Here is a 15125-nt window from a genome sequence, read left to right on the forward strand (position 1 = left end):
AAAAAGAGAGACAGACGGAGACCACCCTTTAGAGTGACAAACATAGAGATGTAACACACAGAATAACAGTACTGGGTCCAGTCACAGTCATGATCAGGCAGTCATACTCACAGACCAGCTCTCAGAAACACAGACACTCCTAGATATTCACAGACTCAGAGAACTATCCCATACAACAGAAACTTGAGTTGGGTCTGTGATGAGGCAGGGATTGTCAGAAGCAAGGGAGGCACATGGGTTCCTGTAGATGTATGAGACAGAATGGCCTTCCTGGCACGTGGTCCATGCCAGCTGGACTGGCCTTCGGGCACAACAGGACCTTGCTTTGCTCCAGATGGAGATGCCAGACCCTGCTCTGCCCCCATCTCAAGTTCAGGAGCAGCCAGAGATGTCATGCTGGATGGTTTCAGGGAAAGGGCTGTGTGATATTGCTCTTCACCACAGTTGGTCAACTTGTTTGCAGAGCTCAAGCATGAACACCATCACCCCTCCTCACCACGGGCATACATACAGGTAGGAATCCATCTAGGTAATAATCCTTCATCAGATATGGGAACTGACAAAGTTTTTTCCACTTCTCCCAAGATCCTCACAACAACCTGAAGATAAAGGTGGGGAATTACATACCAAGGTCCAGGAAAGGGAAGGGAAGGATGGGGCCATCCCTTAGCCAAAGAATGGTTCCTTCCCAGTGGAACTTTTTTTTTTTTAGGTTTTTATAAGGTAAATGGGGTTAAGTAGCTTGCCCAAGGCCACACAGCTAGGTAATTATTAAGTGTCTGAGGCCAGAATTGAACTCAGGTACTCCTGACTCCAGGGCCGGTGCTCTATTCACTGCGCCACCTAGCCGCCCCCCAGTGGAACTTTCTTTTTTTTAAGTTAATTTTTATTAAAGATATTATTTGAGTTTTACAATTTTCCCCCCAATCTTACTTCCCTCCCCCCACCCCACCATGGAAAGCAATCTGTCAGTCTTTACTTTGTTTCCATGTTGTACCTTGATCCAAATTGGGTGTGATGAGAGAGAAATCATATCCTTAGAGAAGAGACAAGAATTCTAAGAGGTAACAAGATCAGACAATAAGATATCTGTTTTTTTTCCCTAAATTAAAGGAAATAGTCCTTGAACTTTGTTCAAACTCCAAATCTCCTTATCTGGATACAGATGGCACTCTCCTTTGCAGACAGCCCAAAATTGTTCCCAATCGTTGCACTGATGGAATGAGTGAGTCCTTCAAGGTTGATCATCCTTCCTATGTTGCTGTTAGGATATACAGTGTTTTTCTGGTTCTGCTCATCTCACTCAGCATCAGTTCATGCAAATCCCTCCAGGCTTCCCTGAAATCCCTTCCCTCCTGGTTTCTATTGAACAATAGTGTTCCATGACATACATATACCGCAGTTTGCTAAGCCATTCCCCAACTGAAGGAAATTTACTTGATTTCTAATTCTTTGCCACCACAAATAGGGCTACTATAAATATTTTTGTACATGTGATGTTTTTACCCTTTTTCATCATCTCTTCAGGATATATAGACCCAGTAGTGGTATTGCTGGGTCAAAGGGTATGCACATTTTTGTTGCCCTTTGGGCGTAGTTCCAAATAGCTCTCCAAAAGGGTTGGATACTCGAGTTCACAGCTCCAGTGGAACTTTCTTAAGAATCAATGCACTAGGGGTGACTAGGTGGTGCAGTGGATAAAGCACAGGCCCTGGAGTCAGGAGAACCTGGGTTCAAATCTGGTCTCAGACACTTAATAATTACCTAGCTGTGTGGCCTTGGGCAAGCCACTTAACCCCATTTGCCTTGCAAAAAAAAAAACCTAAAAAAAAAAGAATCAATGCACTATACAGGAGAGATCAATCACTAGACTTGGATTTAAAAGAAGTGAGTTCTAGTCCTAGCTCAGATACCTCTTAGTTATGTTAATTTGGTTAATTTGACTTTTGTTTCCTGGATGCAAACTGAAGAAGTTGAATTAAAAAACCCCAAAGGAGACTCCAAGCTGCCAATTGCATCGATGATTCCCTAACAGAGTCATACTTCTTTTCTTCATAGGTAATGATACTGATTGTGCTAGTCTCTAGGATCTCCATTACTAGCTCTCCTTGTCCAGTTGAAGGTCTTTCTTCTACCTTAAAAGTCTAGAATGTTCTGCTTTAAATCCTTAAACTTTACTGGGACTTCAAGAAAGTGGAAATAGTAAAAGTTCTGATGGTCAAGTTCCCAGAGGAAAATAGATGGTCTCATTTTTAACCTTCTTGGATCTTAACTATTCTGGGATCAACCTAAGTAGATTGTCCACTCTCTCCTGGGGAAAAGAAGACTTATGGAAGCCATGATGACTTTCTTCCAGTATTTGAAGAGCTATAAAGTTGGGCAAAGTGAAGCTTCTTCTACTTGGTTGGTTCTAGAGGACAGAACTAAGATCTAAGGAGAAAGGGATATGAACCACAGAGGAAAAGGCAGATCCATAAAAGTCAGAACTTCCTAATAATCAAAAATATATCCTGAAGCAATGCTTTTGAAGATACACTTATTGTCATTGGAGGTGTTCAAGTAGAATTTTGTTAAGAATGCTGAGGAGAAAATTTCTATTCTAGGTGAAAGGTTGAACTAGGTGACCTTTGAAATCTGTCTGTTAACTCTTTCTGATTCTGCTTCAGGGATGGTCCCCTAATTTCTTTCCATCCTTCTTTTCTTATTCCAATCCAATCCAATTGGGAGAGAGGAAGAAAATTGATCTATAGACTCAAAGGATACTGAGAAGCTAAACCCCTTCCCTTTTCTCTGTCAGGAAGACACTGGACCCTGGGATGAAAAAATAATTAAGAATGTGCTGGGTAGAGATGGAAGTTGAATAAATGAATGAAAAAATATTTTATTAAAGAAGTCACTGTGCTAGGTTCTGGAAACACAAATACGAACATGAGGTATCACTTGCCTTTAAGGCAATTTATTTATTTATTTTTATTTTTAAATTTTTTTTCTTAAGGCAATTTTTACAAGGGACTAGGTATGAAATTTTGGTATGGGGAATCCTAAAAACAGTGAGTTGATTTATTGGGCAGCTGACTGTCACTTCACTGTAAGGCAGGAGAGACAGACAGAAAGATGTGTATGTGTGTGTGTGTGTGTGTGTGTGTGTGTGTGTGTGTGTGTGTGTTGGGGAGAGGGGAATTGCATGTGGAGATAGTGAAGATGGTAAGATGATTCCTGATGGATGTCTGAATGGGATGTTGCACACTTTCTTCCCTGGAACCAGGTAGGTATAAGCATCCACAGAAGATGAGTTTGCTTTCAGTTACCCACCAAGCAGAATAGCTCAGTCCCAAAGTGGGAATTCTAAAGCAGAATGCATCAACTTCCCCCAGAATGGGAGGACACAGATTCTGGAGCTCTGGTGGGGAGGAAGCTGGATCTGTGGTTTGGAAATCTTATGTCCTATTTGTTGAAACAAGATTAATACTCATTGATCAAGTTGAGAATAACAATGGAGTTAGAGACAAACATCAATGAGAAGTGGACCCCCAGTAGTCAAATTGTCCTGAATAAAATGAGGGTTTGAAGCTGTGATGTGTTGTATTCTCTCCTCCCCTTAAACTCGGCATTCAACATTCTAACCCTCAGTTCTTTCTAACCCTGACATTTGATATCCTAGCATCATTTCTAACTTTTAACATTCAACGTTCTCTTTCTAAGGTCCCTTTTAGTTCTGACACGCTGTGTTTTGTGGTCTCTTCTAATCATGTTATTCAGTGTTCTTTATTTTAGGGTCTTTTCCAAACCTGATATTCTACTTTCAATGTTATAATTTCCTTTCGAGCCCTGACATTCCTTATTTTATGTTCTGAGCTACCTCCCAGTTCTGACATTCTAGAATTTTATGTTTACATAAGGGCTTAAGATAACATTTCCCTAACTAATTTGGCAGTGGAATACTTTAGGGCTTGAAATATGTTTTTGAAAATCATAAATGCTTGTCCATGGGTACTTGGAAGCCTAAAACACCCCCAGGATAAAGTGTCTGTATGTGTCTGGGGAGAGAGTTTAGGAAAATTTGGATCCAAACAGAGGAAATTAAGCCTATTTTCTCCCTGGAATATTGCCGTAGGTAATAAGTATTTTGGATACATATATAATTTTGTCTTTAATCTTTCTGAGGCGAAATACTGCTAAATACAAACATTTTTCACAGGAAACTCCTATTCACACTGCTCAGAACACCAGGGTATCTTAGAACACAGTCTAGTTTAGACTGGGGAGTCCTGGCTTTTTAAAGAGATGAGGAGTAGTGTTCATTATGGGGTTTGGGGTTCAATCCTGGAAGGTTTCCAGGAGGGGAATTTTTGAACCAGATCTTGAAGGAGAAGCAAGGCATAGGATTAGTGGGGTGGGAGTGGGTTTGGTAAAGGTGTGAGGCTAGATTAAGGCCTCCATTTCATCTGATTTCTCCCCACCCATACCTTTACTTCTGCCATTCTCTGTATTAAGACCCTGAATGACTTCACCTTCTGAATTTGTGTTTTTTGCTACCCAGGTGGCTGGAACCTTTGGTCCCTGTGGGGAGACTGCACTCGGGACTGTGGAGGAGGGCTCCAGACTCGAAAGAGGACCTGCTTAGCCCTCCCTGGCCATGGTTCAGCTTGTGAGGGTGTTCTTGAGGAGGGTCGTTTGTGTAATAGAAAGGCATGCAATAGTAAGTTATTACCCATGCTCCTTCCTTCATCTTTTTCAGCTAAATGTGGATCTCAGTTTACCTTTCTTCCTAAGTTTCTGTTCCTTTTTCTGAGTGATGGGGACAGTAAAATCTTTAAGACCTCCCTCAGAGGTGTGCTATGTTAATTATGAAACTGGATGCTGTACAAATGAACACTATTATTAATGAATGTTCTGAAGACTTAGACTCCCTCATTTCCTTCTCATGTGAAAGTAGCATTTCAAGACAAAAATTCAGATGATTTCAGCTCTGGTCCAACACCTTATCTTAGGACAATTACTGAATAATAGAAGAGAGCTGGGTAATTTGAGATGGAATATAGGAAGACAAAGCAGTAGAGAATGAAAGGTTTGGGGAGAGTCTGAAGAGGCTCCAATTCAAGGGGGTTGGTTGATTTTGTGATAGTGAAAGTCAATATGACCTTGGAGAGTTTATTCCTGGTGGTGGAATGTTGGGACTGGATGGTAAAATATGAAAGAACTGAAGAATATTGGGGCAGAAAATGTGAATTATTGGATTTGGGCTTTGGATTGTTGGGACAGGGCAATATAATATGGAAGAGGGGTTGCAGAATGTTGGCTCTGAGCTGAGTAATATTGACTCTGGATTATGAAATATTGGGATGGGGTATGGAATATGAAAGAGGAGCTGTGGAACATTGGAATGTAACATGAAGGTTTATGGGGTGTTGGAGAAAATGCAGTAGATTGCTAAGGAATGTGGAGAAGTCTTGGGGTAAGAACAGAACCAGGGCATTTTATCTCTAGGACACCAAATCTTTCGCCACTGTCCCATACCTTTATTGGGATAGTCCTGTAAAGAGTGGGATGACTCCATGAGGAGACACTAACAGGACCTGGATGCCTAACTAAATCTTGAGTTTTCTCAACTAGTTGGAAGATAACAATCACAGATTTAGAGCTAGAAGGGACTTGAGAGGCTGAGTCAAACTCATTTTACAGATAAGGAACTTCAGACCTAGCACACCTTTTAATGTATTTAATGTAATCATGCTGCCTCTAATCCTGGGGCTATTGTCTTCCTTTGCTCAGAAAATTAGTATCAAATCTATTCCTGGTATTTTGAAGAATGACACCTGGACCTATCCGTCCCCCTTCCTCAAGCAGCTTCTTTTTTTCAGTAATAATAAAGGGATAGCATCCTCTTTCATAATTAACTCTTAATTATGCATGAATGTATTCAATACCTTCTGAATTATCTTATTGGAAACAAATTTCCACATTTCTAGGCTCCAATGAGCAACTCTGTTCACATGTACCCAACCCTATTTTTAGGTCTTAAAGTCCAAATGGAAGTATCCCCTGACCACAGACAATCAAAAAGTCACCTGTGCTTGAGATGACTTCTAGATTATTCAAGGGGGCAAGTAAGAAAAAGTAGATGTCACTTTTTAGTTCAGCCTCTTCATTTTACAGAAGAGGAAGCTTGGCCCTAGGGAAAGGGTGTGACCTATTCAAGACCCTACACATCAGTGATGGTGCCAAGACTATGGAGCATCCCTCTTTAACACAGGTTCCAAAGGAACAATCATCTGTGTAACCTAGAACCAAATCACTTCCTTTCTATGAGTTTCCCTTTTTCTATGAGGGGCTTTAGCCAGATCAGAGGTTCTTAACCCGGAGTCTGTCCTTGTTTTTTTTTTTTTTAATCAGATAACCACATTTCAACAGAATTGACTTTCCTTGTAAATATATGTACTTTATTTTGTGCATTTAAAAATACAGTTCTGAGAAATGGCCCACAGGCTTTACCAGACCACACAAGGGCTTGATGGATTCAAAAAAGATTATGAATCACTCTAGATGGTTTCTAAGTTTCCTTTGAACTCTGATATTCTAGGATTTCACTGAGTGACTTAGGAACTCAGGTGTCCCATTTCACAGTTCAGAGTTCATTCCACTACACTGAGTTGTATCTTTTGAGACTTGATTTGATAGGGGGTATGCTTTGAGCAAACTGGTCCCCAAAGGGGGCTCTTTTTCCCCTTGGCCCAGAGTTCTAGCTTATGAAATTTCCCTAATAATCAACCTTAATGACTTCATGCATTTTTAAAATCTTTCCATAATGTTAAATAAAATTAAAATGAGAATGTCACTATGTAGGCTTTTGTCTTTTCTTTTTATTAATTTTATAAACCTTCCTGATCATGAAGCCAGAGTCAGCAGGTCCTGTGAGGGAGAGTTTAGGGAATTCTAGATCTGGGTATGAGATGAAGGGAAACAAGATCCCTAATCTCAGGAAGCTTCTGTGGGTCATTCTGCCTTTGATCTTGGGAAATTCCTGGTCTAAATGGGAAAACTTTACCCCTGACTCAGGGAGTCTTTGTTCTGAGGATAAAATGTAGTCTCTCCTTACCTGGGTGGTGGTGGTGGTGGTGGGGGATCTCAGGGAGGGAAGAGAGGTTGGAAGTTGAGCTAATAGCAGACTCAGTGTATTGATCTCTTTCTTCTCCCTCCCTTCTTATTTCTCTTCCCAAATAGCCAGTGGAAGATATAATTCTAGAAGTCAGTCCTTGAGGTCCACGGATACCCGGAGGCGAGAGGAAGCTGATGATCTACAGCAGTTTGGATACCCATCTCCCCAGACAGGTAAGAAGACCAAAGTAGAAGAGTGTTCTGCATGGATCAGGGTTTGGAGCTAGACCAGGGAATGGTTTGGGGGTGAATCTCATACATGTAGAGGCCAAGTCTACAGAGACTCATCACTAGGAGGCTTCCCAGAAAGTGAGGCATTCTCTGGTTGTGGCAACTGATAGAATAAAAAAAAAAATAAAATACAATCAGTAGCTGTGATTCTAGTGATTGGGATGATTGTGGCCTTGGAGTCAGGGAGGCCTGATTAAAATTCCACCTTGAATATTTACCTCAGAATCAGGAGTAGTTATTTAAGGGAAGGGAGAAATATTTATTAAGCACTTTAATGTGCTAAGCTCTTTTAGAGATATTATCTCATTTGATCCTTATTACAATCCTCTGAGGTAGGTATAATTATTATCCTTATTTCATAGTTGTGGTGGTAAAAGGGCAGAAAAGGAGGCAAAGGGTGCTAAGAACTATTGTTCTTAGACTGTTCATAACCATTAATTTAACTGTTGGTGCTATACATGTTCCATCTTTTCCTGACAACCAATGAGTTGACGTATAACTGGAGGAACCAGATCACACTGGCATTGGCATTCTCATTATAAATAAGCCAGAAGCCGGAGAAAGTTGAAACTCAATAGAAAGACAGCTCATGGGCCCTTAAAGCATCAATTTGATGGGCTGGCAGAGCTAGTTTCCTTATGCTCCCAAGACAACAGGCATACTCAGGTATCTTTACCCAGTCACCATGACCACACTCTTACAAGAGCCTCATGAGGAAAATGGAAACTTGCATACCAAAATCTGTTGCTGAGTATGAAGAATTAAAAAATTCTGGGAATAATTAGGCAAGATTTTACAAATCAAGTCAAAATATATACTATGGTCCTTTTCAATTCAAATAAATGGTAATATAACAGTTATATAGCATATATTTATATAGATATATAGATATATAAAATACAAAGTACTTTCCATATATTTTCTCATTTGATCCACATGACAATCTGGGGAAGTAGGTGCTACATTTTACAGAAGAGGAAAAAGAATCAGACTTAGGTTTAAGTAACTTGTCCAGAGTTATGTGGTTATTAAGTGTCTAAGGCAGGATTCAAACTCAGTTCTGTCTGACTTCTGGACTCTATCCACAGTGCTACCTGTTTGTTGTAATTGAATCATTTTTCTTTTAGCTTTGTCTCACTTTTCCTGACCTCATTGGGGTTTTCTTAGCAAAGATACTGAGCCATTTCAGTCTCCAGTTCATTTTATAGATGAGGAAACTAAGACAAACTGGGTTAAGTGACTTGCCTAAGATCACACAGCTAGTAAGTATCTGAGGTAGGATTTGAACTTAGGAGTTCCTTCTGAATCTTCCTGGCCACCAATTAGGGGTACAAATTATCCTGAAAAAATATTTCCTGATTAACAAATAAAAGGATCAATAAAGCTTGTAGATTCCTCAAAAGATGCACAATTACCTGTGCATTACAAATATATTCAAGAAAAGAGTCAGAAGTTGACATGAAGCTCATTTTACATTTGAGTGTTTATTTGCAGTTGAACAACATAGCCTTTAAGAGAAAAGATCCAAATAACACCCTAATGTAAAGGTAAAGAAAGCATGCATAATTGCAGGAGATCTAAATTGTCAGAAGTTGCTAAGTGGTGCAGTGGATAGACTGTTGGGTTTGGAGTCAGGCAGATCTGCATTTGAATCCTGCTTTAGACATTTATTAGCTTCATTACTCTGAGCAAGAAATTTCATCTGTTTGACTCAGCTTCTTTATGCATAAAATGAGAGCAATAATTATACCTATCTCAACAAAATTTCTATAAGGATCAAATGTGATAATATGTGCAGATGATACAAACCTTAAGGATATATTGAGGTGGCTAGGTGGTGCAGTGGATAAAGCACTGGCCCTGGAGTCAGGAGTACCTGAGTTCAAATCCATTACTTGCCTTGGGCAAGCCACTTAACCCAGTTTGTCTTGCAAAAATCTAAAAAAAAGGATACATTCGTGTGATTTATTATTATTATTATTATTATTATTATTATTATTATTATTATTATTTGACCCATCCTATTAAATAAGCTCAGAGCAGAAGGAAAGAGATAAAATGTTCATTCAAATGAAAAGACATTGTGAGCTAAAAGATATTGTTCTCAAAGAGGATCTTGACATCAGAGCAGCAATACCATGACATGCAAGTGAATTGGATTAAAGTAAAAAAGGGCTGTATAAAGTCACCAGCCTCACTTTCTCCTCTGGAGTCTTCTGGGTACAATGGCCAGATATGGATCAGGATGGCTGGAGATGAACTAAAAGACAGAGAGCCAACCTCAACGTCAGGCAGTTATGACCCACTTATGACCCCAATGGACGTGTTGCTGGTTGAATACCTTCTTCACATCTTAGACCAGAGAGCCTAACAAAACTATTAGCTATAGAATTGTGGCTTGAAGAGCTTCACTAGTTGATGGAATTTGCTCAGTAATTCTTTCACTGCTCTACATCAGCGTGAAGGTCAAAGAAATAGTCCAGATTATCATTCTGTCATAGAAAACTTGTAACTGATGTGGACACTGAGTCCAATAGAGTCCAGGACCTCCCTCAGCCAACAGGGACTTAAACTCCTTGTCAAGGTGAGAAGTGTGGTAGCAACTAGAGCATGGACTCATTTGAGAAGCAATTCAGAGAAAGATGCTAGGATATCAAGCAATTTCATTTCACGAAACAGTGGTGGGAACAGAGTCTAGACTTTATTTCAACAAAATCCCTACAAATTGTTAACAATGTGTAGACAGTTTGATATGAGTCCCAACCGAAAAACAAAACAAAACAAACCCAAAGCATTTTTAAGCTAAAATAAGAAGGAAATAAATAGAGAGACAACTACATTTGGACCCAAAGGACCTCCTTTCTAATCCTACTTTTGTTGCTTCTCATCTGGTGTGAGATCTTGGATAAATGACTTTACTTCTTGACCGTAGCTACTTGGTCTCAGTTTCTTTATCTATAAATGAGAATATTGGACTACAAGATTGAAAGAAGTTCTAAATTTATGATGCCAAGGTATAAAATTCAATTCATCCCTAAATAAATGTCAATTTCTTTGTATCCCCGCACTTTGGACAGTGTCTGGCACATAATTAGAACTTAATAAATGATTGTTGACTTTATTTCTCTGTTACTGGGGATAAAATGATAAAAAAAAAAATGAAATAGTTCATACCCTTAAGGAGATTATGGCTTTCTGGAGGTGGGGCTGGAGGAGAGCAGATCCATACACAAAGGAGTCAAATAAAAGTAGAAAATTGATGGAGGGAGTAAATTAAAGTTTCTAAGAGGATGTAGCACCTAAGGTGAATTTTGGAGGAAGAGGACTCTAGGAAGGGAGATGAGGAGGGGCTGTATCCCCGATATCGAGAAACTGTGTGCAGCTGTTCTAAATGTACACTCCATACCAGCCAGCGTTCTGAAAGTCTCATCATCGATGAAAGTGAAACAATCACATTTATACTCTAACACCTCAGTGCCCAATTCATAGGAAGAGATGGAAATGAAATGACACTTGACAACATGAATTCAGACAGAACCGATGAATCTGACCAAGTACAAACAGAATGAATTTATGCTAGAGGCACCTGATGGTGAAGGCACTTGGGGCTCAATTTTCCAGATAATAAACAAAGACAGGAAGATGCCAAGAAAAATAGAAGGGAAAGAAAAAGAATCAAAATGTTATATTAGCATAAAAAAGTGAGGAAGAAGATAGTGACAACTATCATCTATACGTAGACTTTCTCATTTCTTGTAGTCTCTATTAGAACAGTGCTATGCTTATATTTAACAACATAATAAATAGCAAAATAAGAGCTGCTAGTATTTGCATAGCACTTTTAGATTTCTAAAGAACTCTTATGTGTTTATATATATATATATAAAATATATTTAATCTTATTTGCTCATCACAGCAACTTTGTAAATTAAGTACTATTTTACAGATGGGCAAACTTAGGCTGGGAGCATTTCAGTGACTTGCTGTGAGTTACACAAATACTAAGTGTTTGAGGCAGAGTTTGAACTCAGTTCTCCTGACTACCAAGTACAATACTTTATCCACTGCATCCACTAGATGTTGCATACTAATATATATTCACATATTTATGATGGTGATGATGTTTGTCCTTCATTCTCGAAGACTATAACATCAGGGAGGTGATATCATGACAAGTACATGAATTGGATTTGAATGAGGGGATGCTGTGCTAAGTCTCACACTCTCCTCCTGATCCAGTTTAATCCAATGGCCAGATCTGGATCAGGATGACTGGAGATGGCCCTGGATATGAGGCACGTAGGGTTAAGTGATTTGCCTAAGTATGTGTCAAATGTCTGAGCCTGGATTTGAACTCCTGTCCTCCTGCCACCAAGGACAATACTCTATCCACTGTGCCACCTAGCTTCCTACAAATATAGTACTGATAAATCTATCTATCTATATATACGCTCATAATATATGTAGTCTGTATTATATGTGGTATATATATGTGTGTCTATAAACATTTATAGATATATAATATATGCATTTATGTTTTCTATATAGGCACATAAATACACACAGTACCTTTAGTAATATAGGTTTCATTGTGAACCAGCATTTATTAAGGGCTTACTATTATTATTGTTATATTATATATTGCTTTACTGTTTATATAATTTATATTATTTTATTTTTGTTCATTATCTGGTATAAGACCTTAGATAAATGACACTGAGCCAAGCAGTGAGAATACAAAAGTAAAAACAGCCCCTTCTCTCAAGGAGTTTACAATATAATGTCAGTCAAACATCACACACACACATACACACATATGCACACACATACATGAAGAGATAAGTGTTGTCTTCCCTCAGTAGAATGTGAGCTCCTTGAGGGAAGGCCCTTTTTTACTTAATTGTTGCATCTCCAGTGGCTAGCACAATAGTTTACATGTATTAGTGCTTAATAAATGTAAGTGTTTGTTGGATTGGATTGGATTATCTGTACCCACCATAGCATATTGTATGGGTCATCTTTGGAGTTATTTCAACAGCATCATGACATCTCAGAGGTGGAAGAGATCACTGAGATCTCCTACTCCAACTGGTACATCTTGAACAGGCTATGCAGCTGGACAATGAGCCAGCTCAGACTTGAATAAGAAGAAGATGGCAATTATATGGATAAAACTTTAACCGATCTTAAAAATATTCCTGTTTGCTGAAACCCATCTTCTCATTTTGATGATTTTCCTGATAAGACTATATGGCTGTGAACTATGGAACATGATAATCTTCTAAGAAGCAAAAAGGAGAGATTACCACTGGTAACATGTGTGCAAGAAGGGACTTAGAAGACATTCACCAAGGAAATATAGTCAGAAAGGAAAGGGGATCAGTAGTGATGAGAATGTATGGATGGATTTTATTCTGCATATGTAGAGGCATTACCAGCCTTGAAGAGAGCAGAGATCCATCAAAGTATTGAAGGAAAGCAAAAAGATAGAGCTATATATTAGGTTCTTCTAATATTAAAGAAAAAAAGAAAATAATTTTGAAAACTCAGCTAAGTCTAATCATAGAATTCAAGTACTGAGAATATCATATCTGGAAGGATGCTGAGTAGTCATCTAGTCTAATTTTCCATCTTTTATAGGAAGCATTAGATCATGAGCCCTCGAGGGCAGGGATTTTTTGCCTTCTTTTGTATCTCTGGTCCTTTGTACGCTGCCTGGCATGTCATAGATGCCTAATAAACACTTACTGATAGATTGGATCCTTTGTAATTTTCCTGATAGATTTTTTTTGCTTCTTTTCAAATATCTTCAGTTGTTGATCCCAGTTGTGACTCTTCATGACCCCATTTGGCAGAGATACAGGAGCAGTTTGCCATTTCTTTCTCCAGCTCATTTTACAGATGAGGCAAAAGAGTTAAGTGACAGTTGTCTAAGGTCACACAGCTGCTAAGTGTCTGAGCCTGGATTTGAAATCCAGTCTTCTGGACTCCAGGTTTTCATTCTGTCCACTAACCGTCAAATACTCTCAGTCATGTGGAATTCATCAAACCAATTCAGCAAGCATTTATTCAGTGCTTACTGTATACTAAACACTATAAACCATTGCAAAGGCAGGAACCATCCTTGCTCTTGAAGAGTTCACAATTTAATGTCAACTAGTCAGTTATTAAATATTTATTTTGTATTTACTATATGCTAAGAACTGAGGGATAAAAAAGAAGCAGAAGACAATCCCTACCTTCAAGGAGCTCTCAGTCTAATGAGGAGGACCACAAGTAAGCTATAGGCAGAATGAATAGGAAATAAATCAAGAGGCAGAAGGCACAAGAATTTAGAGGAATTGGGAAAAGCTTCCTATAGAAGAGAGGATTTTAAAGGACTGAGAGGTGGTACAGTGAATAGAGTATAGGTCCTGGAGTCAGGAAGACCTGAGTTTAAATCTGGTCTTGGATACTTACTAGCTGTGTGACCCTGGGCAAGTCACTTACTCTTAATTGTCTCCAAAAACAAAAAAATCAACCAAAAAAAGAAGATAAGATTTTAGTTGAGGTTTAACAGAAGCCAGTAGGCTGAAGTTAGGAAGGAAAGCATCCCATGCATGGGGAACAGACAAAGAAAACATCAAGAGACAATGGGTTTTGTTCATGGAATAGCCAGAAGATGGATTTCACTGGCTGGAAGAGTATATGGTTGAGCATAAGGAGTAAGAAGAAGACTTGAAAGACAGAAGGGGGCCAGCTTATGAAGGGGATGAATGATAAGCAAAACATTTTACATTTGATCCCATAGGCAGTTGGGAGCCACTGGAGTTGATTGAATGGGGGAATGACATATTCAGACCTTTGTTTTAGGAATATCACTTTGGTGGATGAATGGAGGTTGGATCAGAGTGGGGAGAATCTAGAGGCAGGCAGACCCATCCCATCAACAGGCGATTATAGTAGCCCAGGTGTGAGGGTGAAGTGATGATGAGGGCTTGCACCAGGGTGATGCCAGCATAAGAATAGAGAAAAGAGAATGTTACAGAAATGAAATCAGCAGCCCTTGGATTGGGATGGGAGTAGGAAATATTGACATCTGAGGAATCCTCTAAAATAATAGGAAAATAATAGAAGTGATAACATGTAAATAATTGTTTTCATACAAGATGTATAGGAGGTAAATTGGAAGCCATTTCAGAGGGAAGACTGGGACTCCGGTTGAATTTTTTTCTCTTTAAATTGAACTTGAATCTGCTTATCTGGCACTCTTCCCACCTTCAACTGTTCTTAACTTTGATCCACTATAAAAGTCTTCCCACTCTAACCCAGGATGACCCAGTATATTTTTGAAGAAAGCAAGAATGTCTCCCTTAAGAATCTTTCCCAGGCTAAATATCAGCAATTCCTTTGACCCATGGTATGAACTCTGGTTCTTCTTTTGGTCACCCTCCGTTAGACTCACTCTAGCTTATAATCAATGTGGTGTCTAGAACTGGATATGATCATCTAAATGTGGTCTGATAAACCCAGAGAACAATTTGGTTAAAACAATCTAAGACTCTCTATTTGCCACCAAGTCCTTGGGTTGCCATTATAATTATTATATCTCTTTTGTAACTGAGAAGAAAACTGAGCTCCCCAGAGGGGAAGGAACTTAGTCAAGGTCACATGGCTAGAGAGTGGCAGAACTGGGACCAGGACTAAGGACTCTTAAATCCAAGACTAATGTTCTTCCAACTCTCATTTCCCTAGTCCTG

General features: G+C 39.1%; 1 protein-coding gene across 4 annotated transcripts in view; it reads left to right on the forward strand.

Moving 5' to 3' along the window:
- Nucleotides 1-15125, forward strand: part of ADGRB1 (adhesion G protein-coupled receptor B1) — a 268497-nt gene that overhangs the window by 85461 nt on the left and 167911 nt on the right. For all 4 annotated transcript variants that reach the window (XM_074202856.1, XM_074202857.1, XM_074202858.1 and 1 more), the window contains exons 3-4: nucleotides 4541-4699; nucleotides 7222-7329. In XM_074202856.1, coding sequence (XP_074058957.1) covers nucleotides 4541-4699; nucleotides 7222-7329 — 267 coding nt within the window. The remainder of the gene's footprint in view (nucleotides 1-4540; nucleotides 4700-7221; nucleotides 7330-15125) is intronic.

This window comes from Macrotis lagotis, chromosome X (genome assembly GCF_037893015.1).
Source record: "Macrotis lagotis isolate mMagLag1 chromosome X, bilby.v1.9.chrom.fasta, whole genome shotgun sequence".
NCBI lineage: Eukaryota > Metazoa > Chordata > Mammalia > Peramelemorphia > Peramelidae > Macrotis > Macrotis lagotis.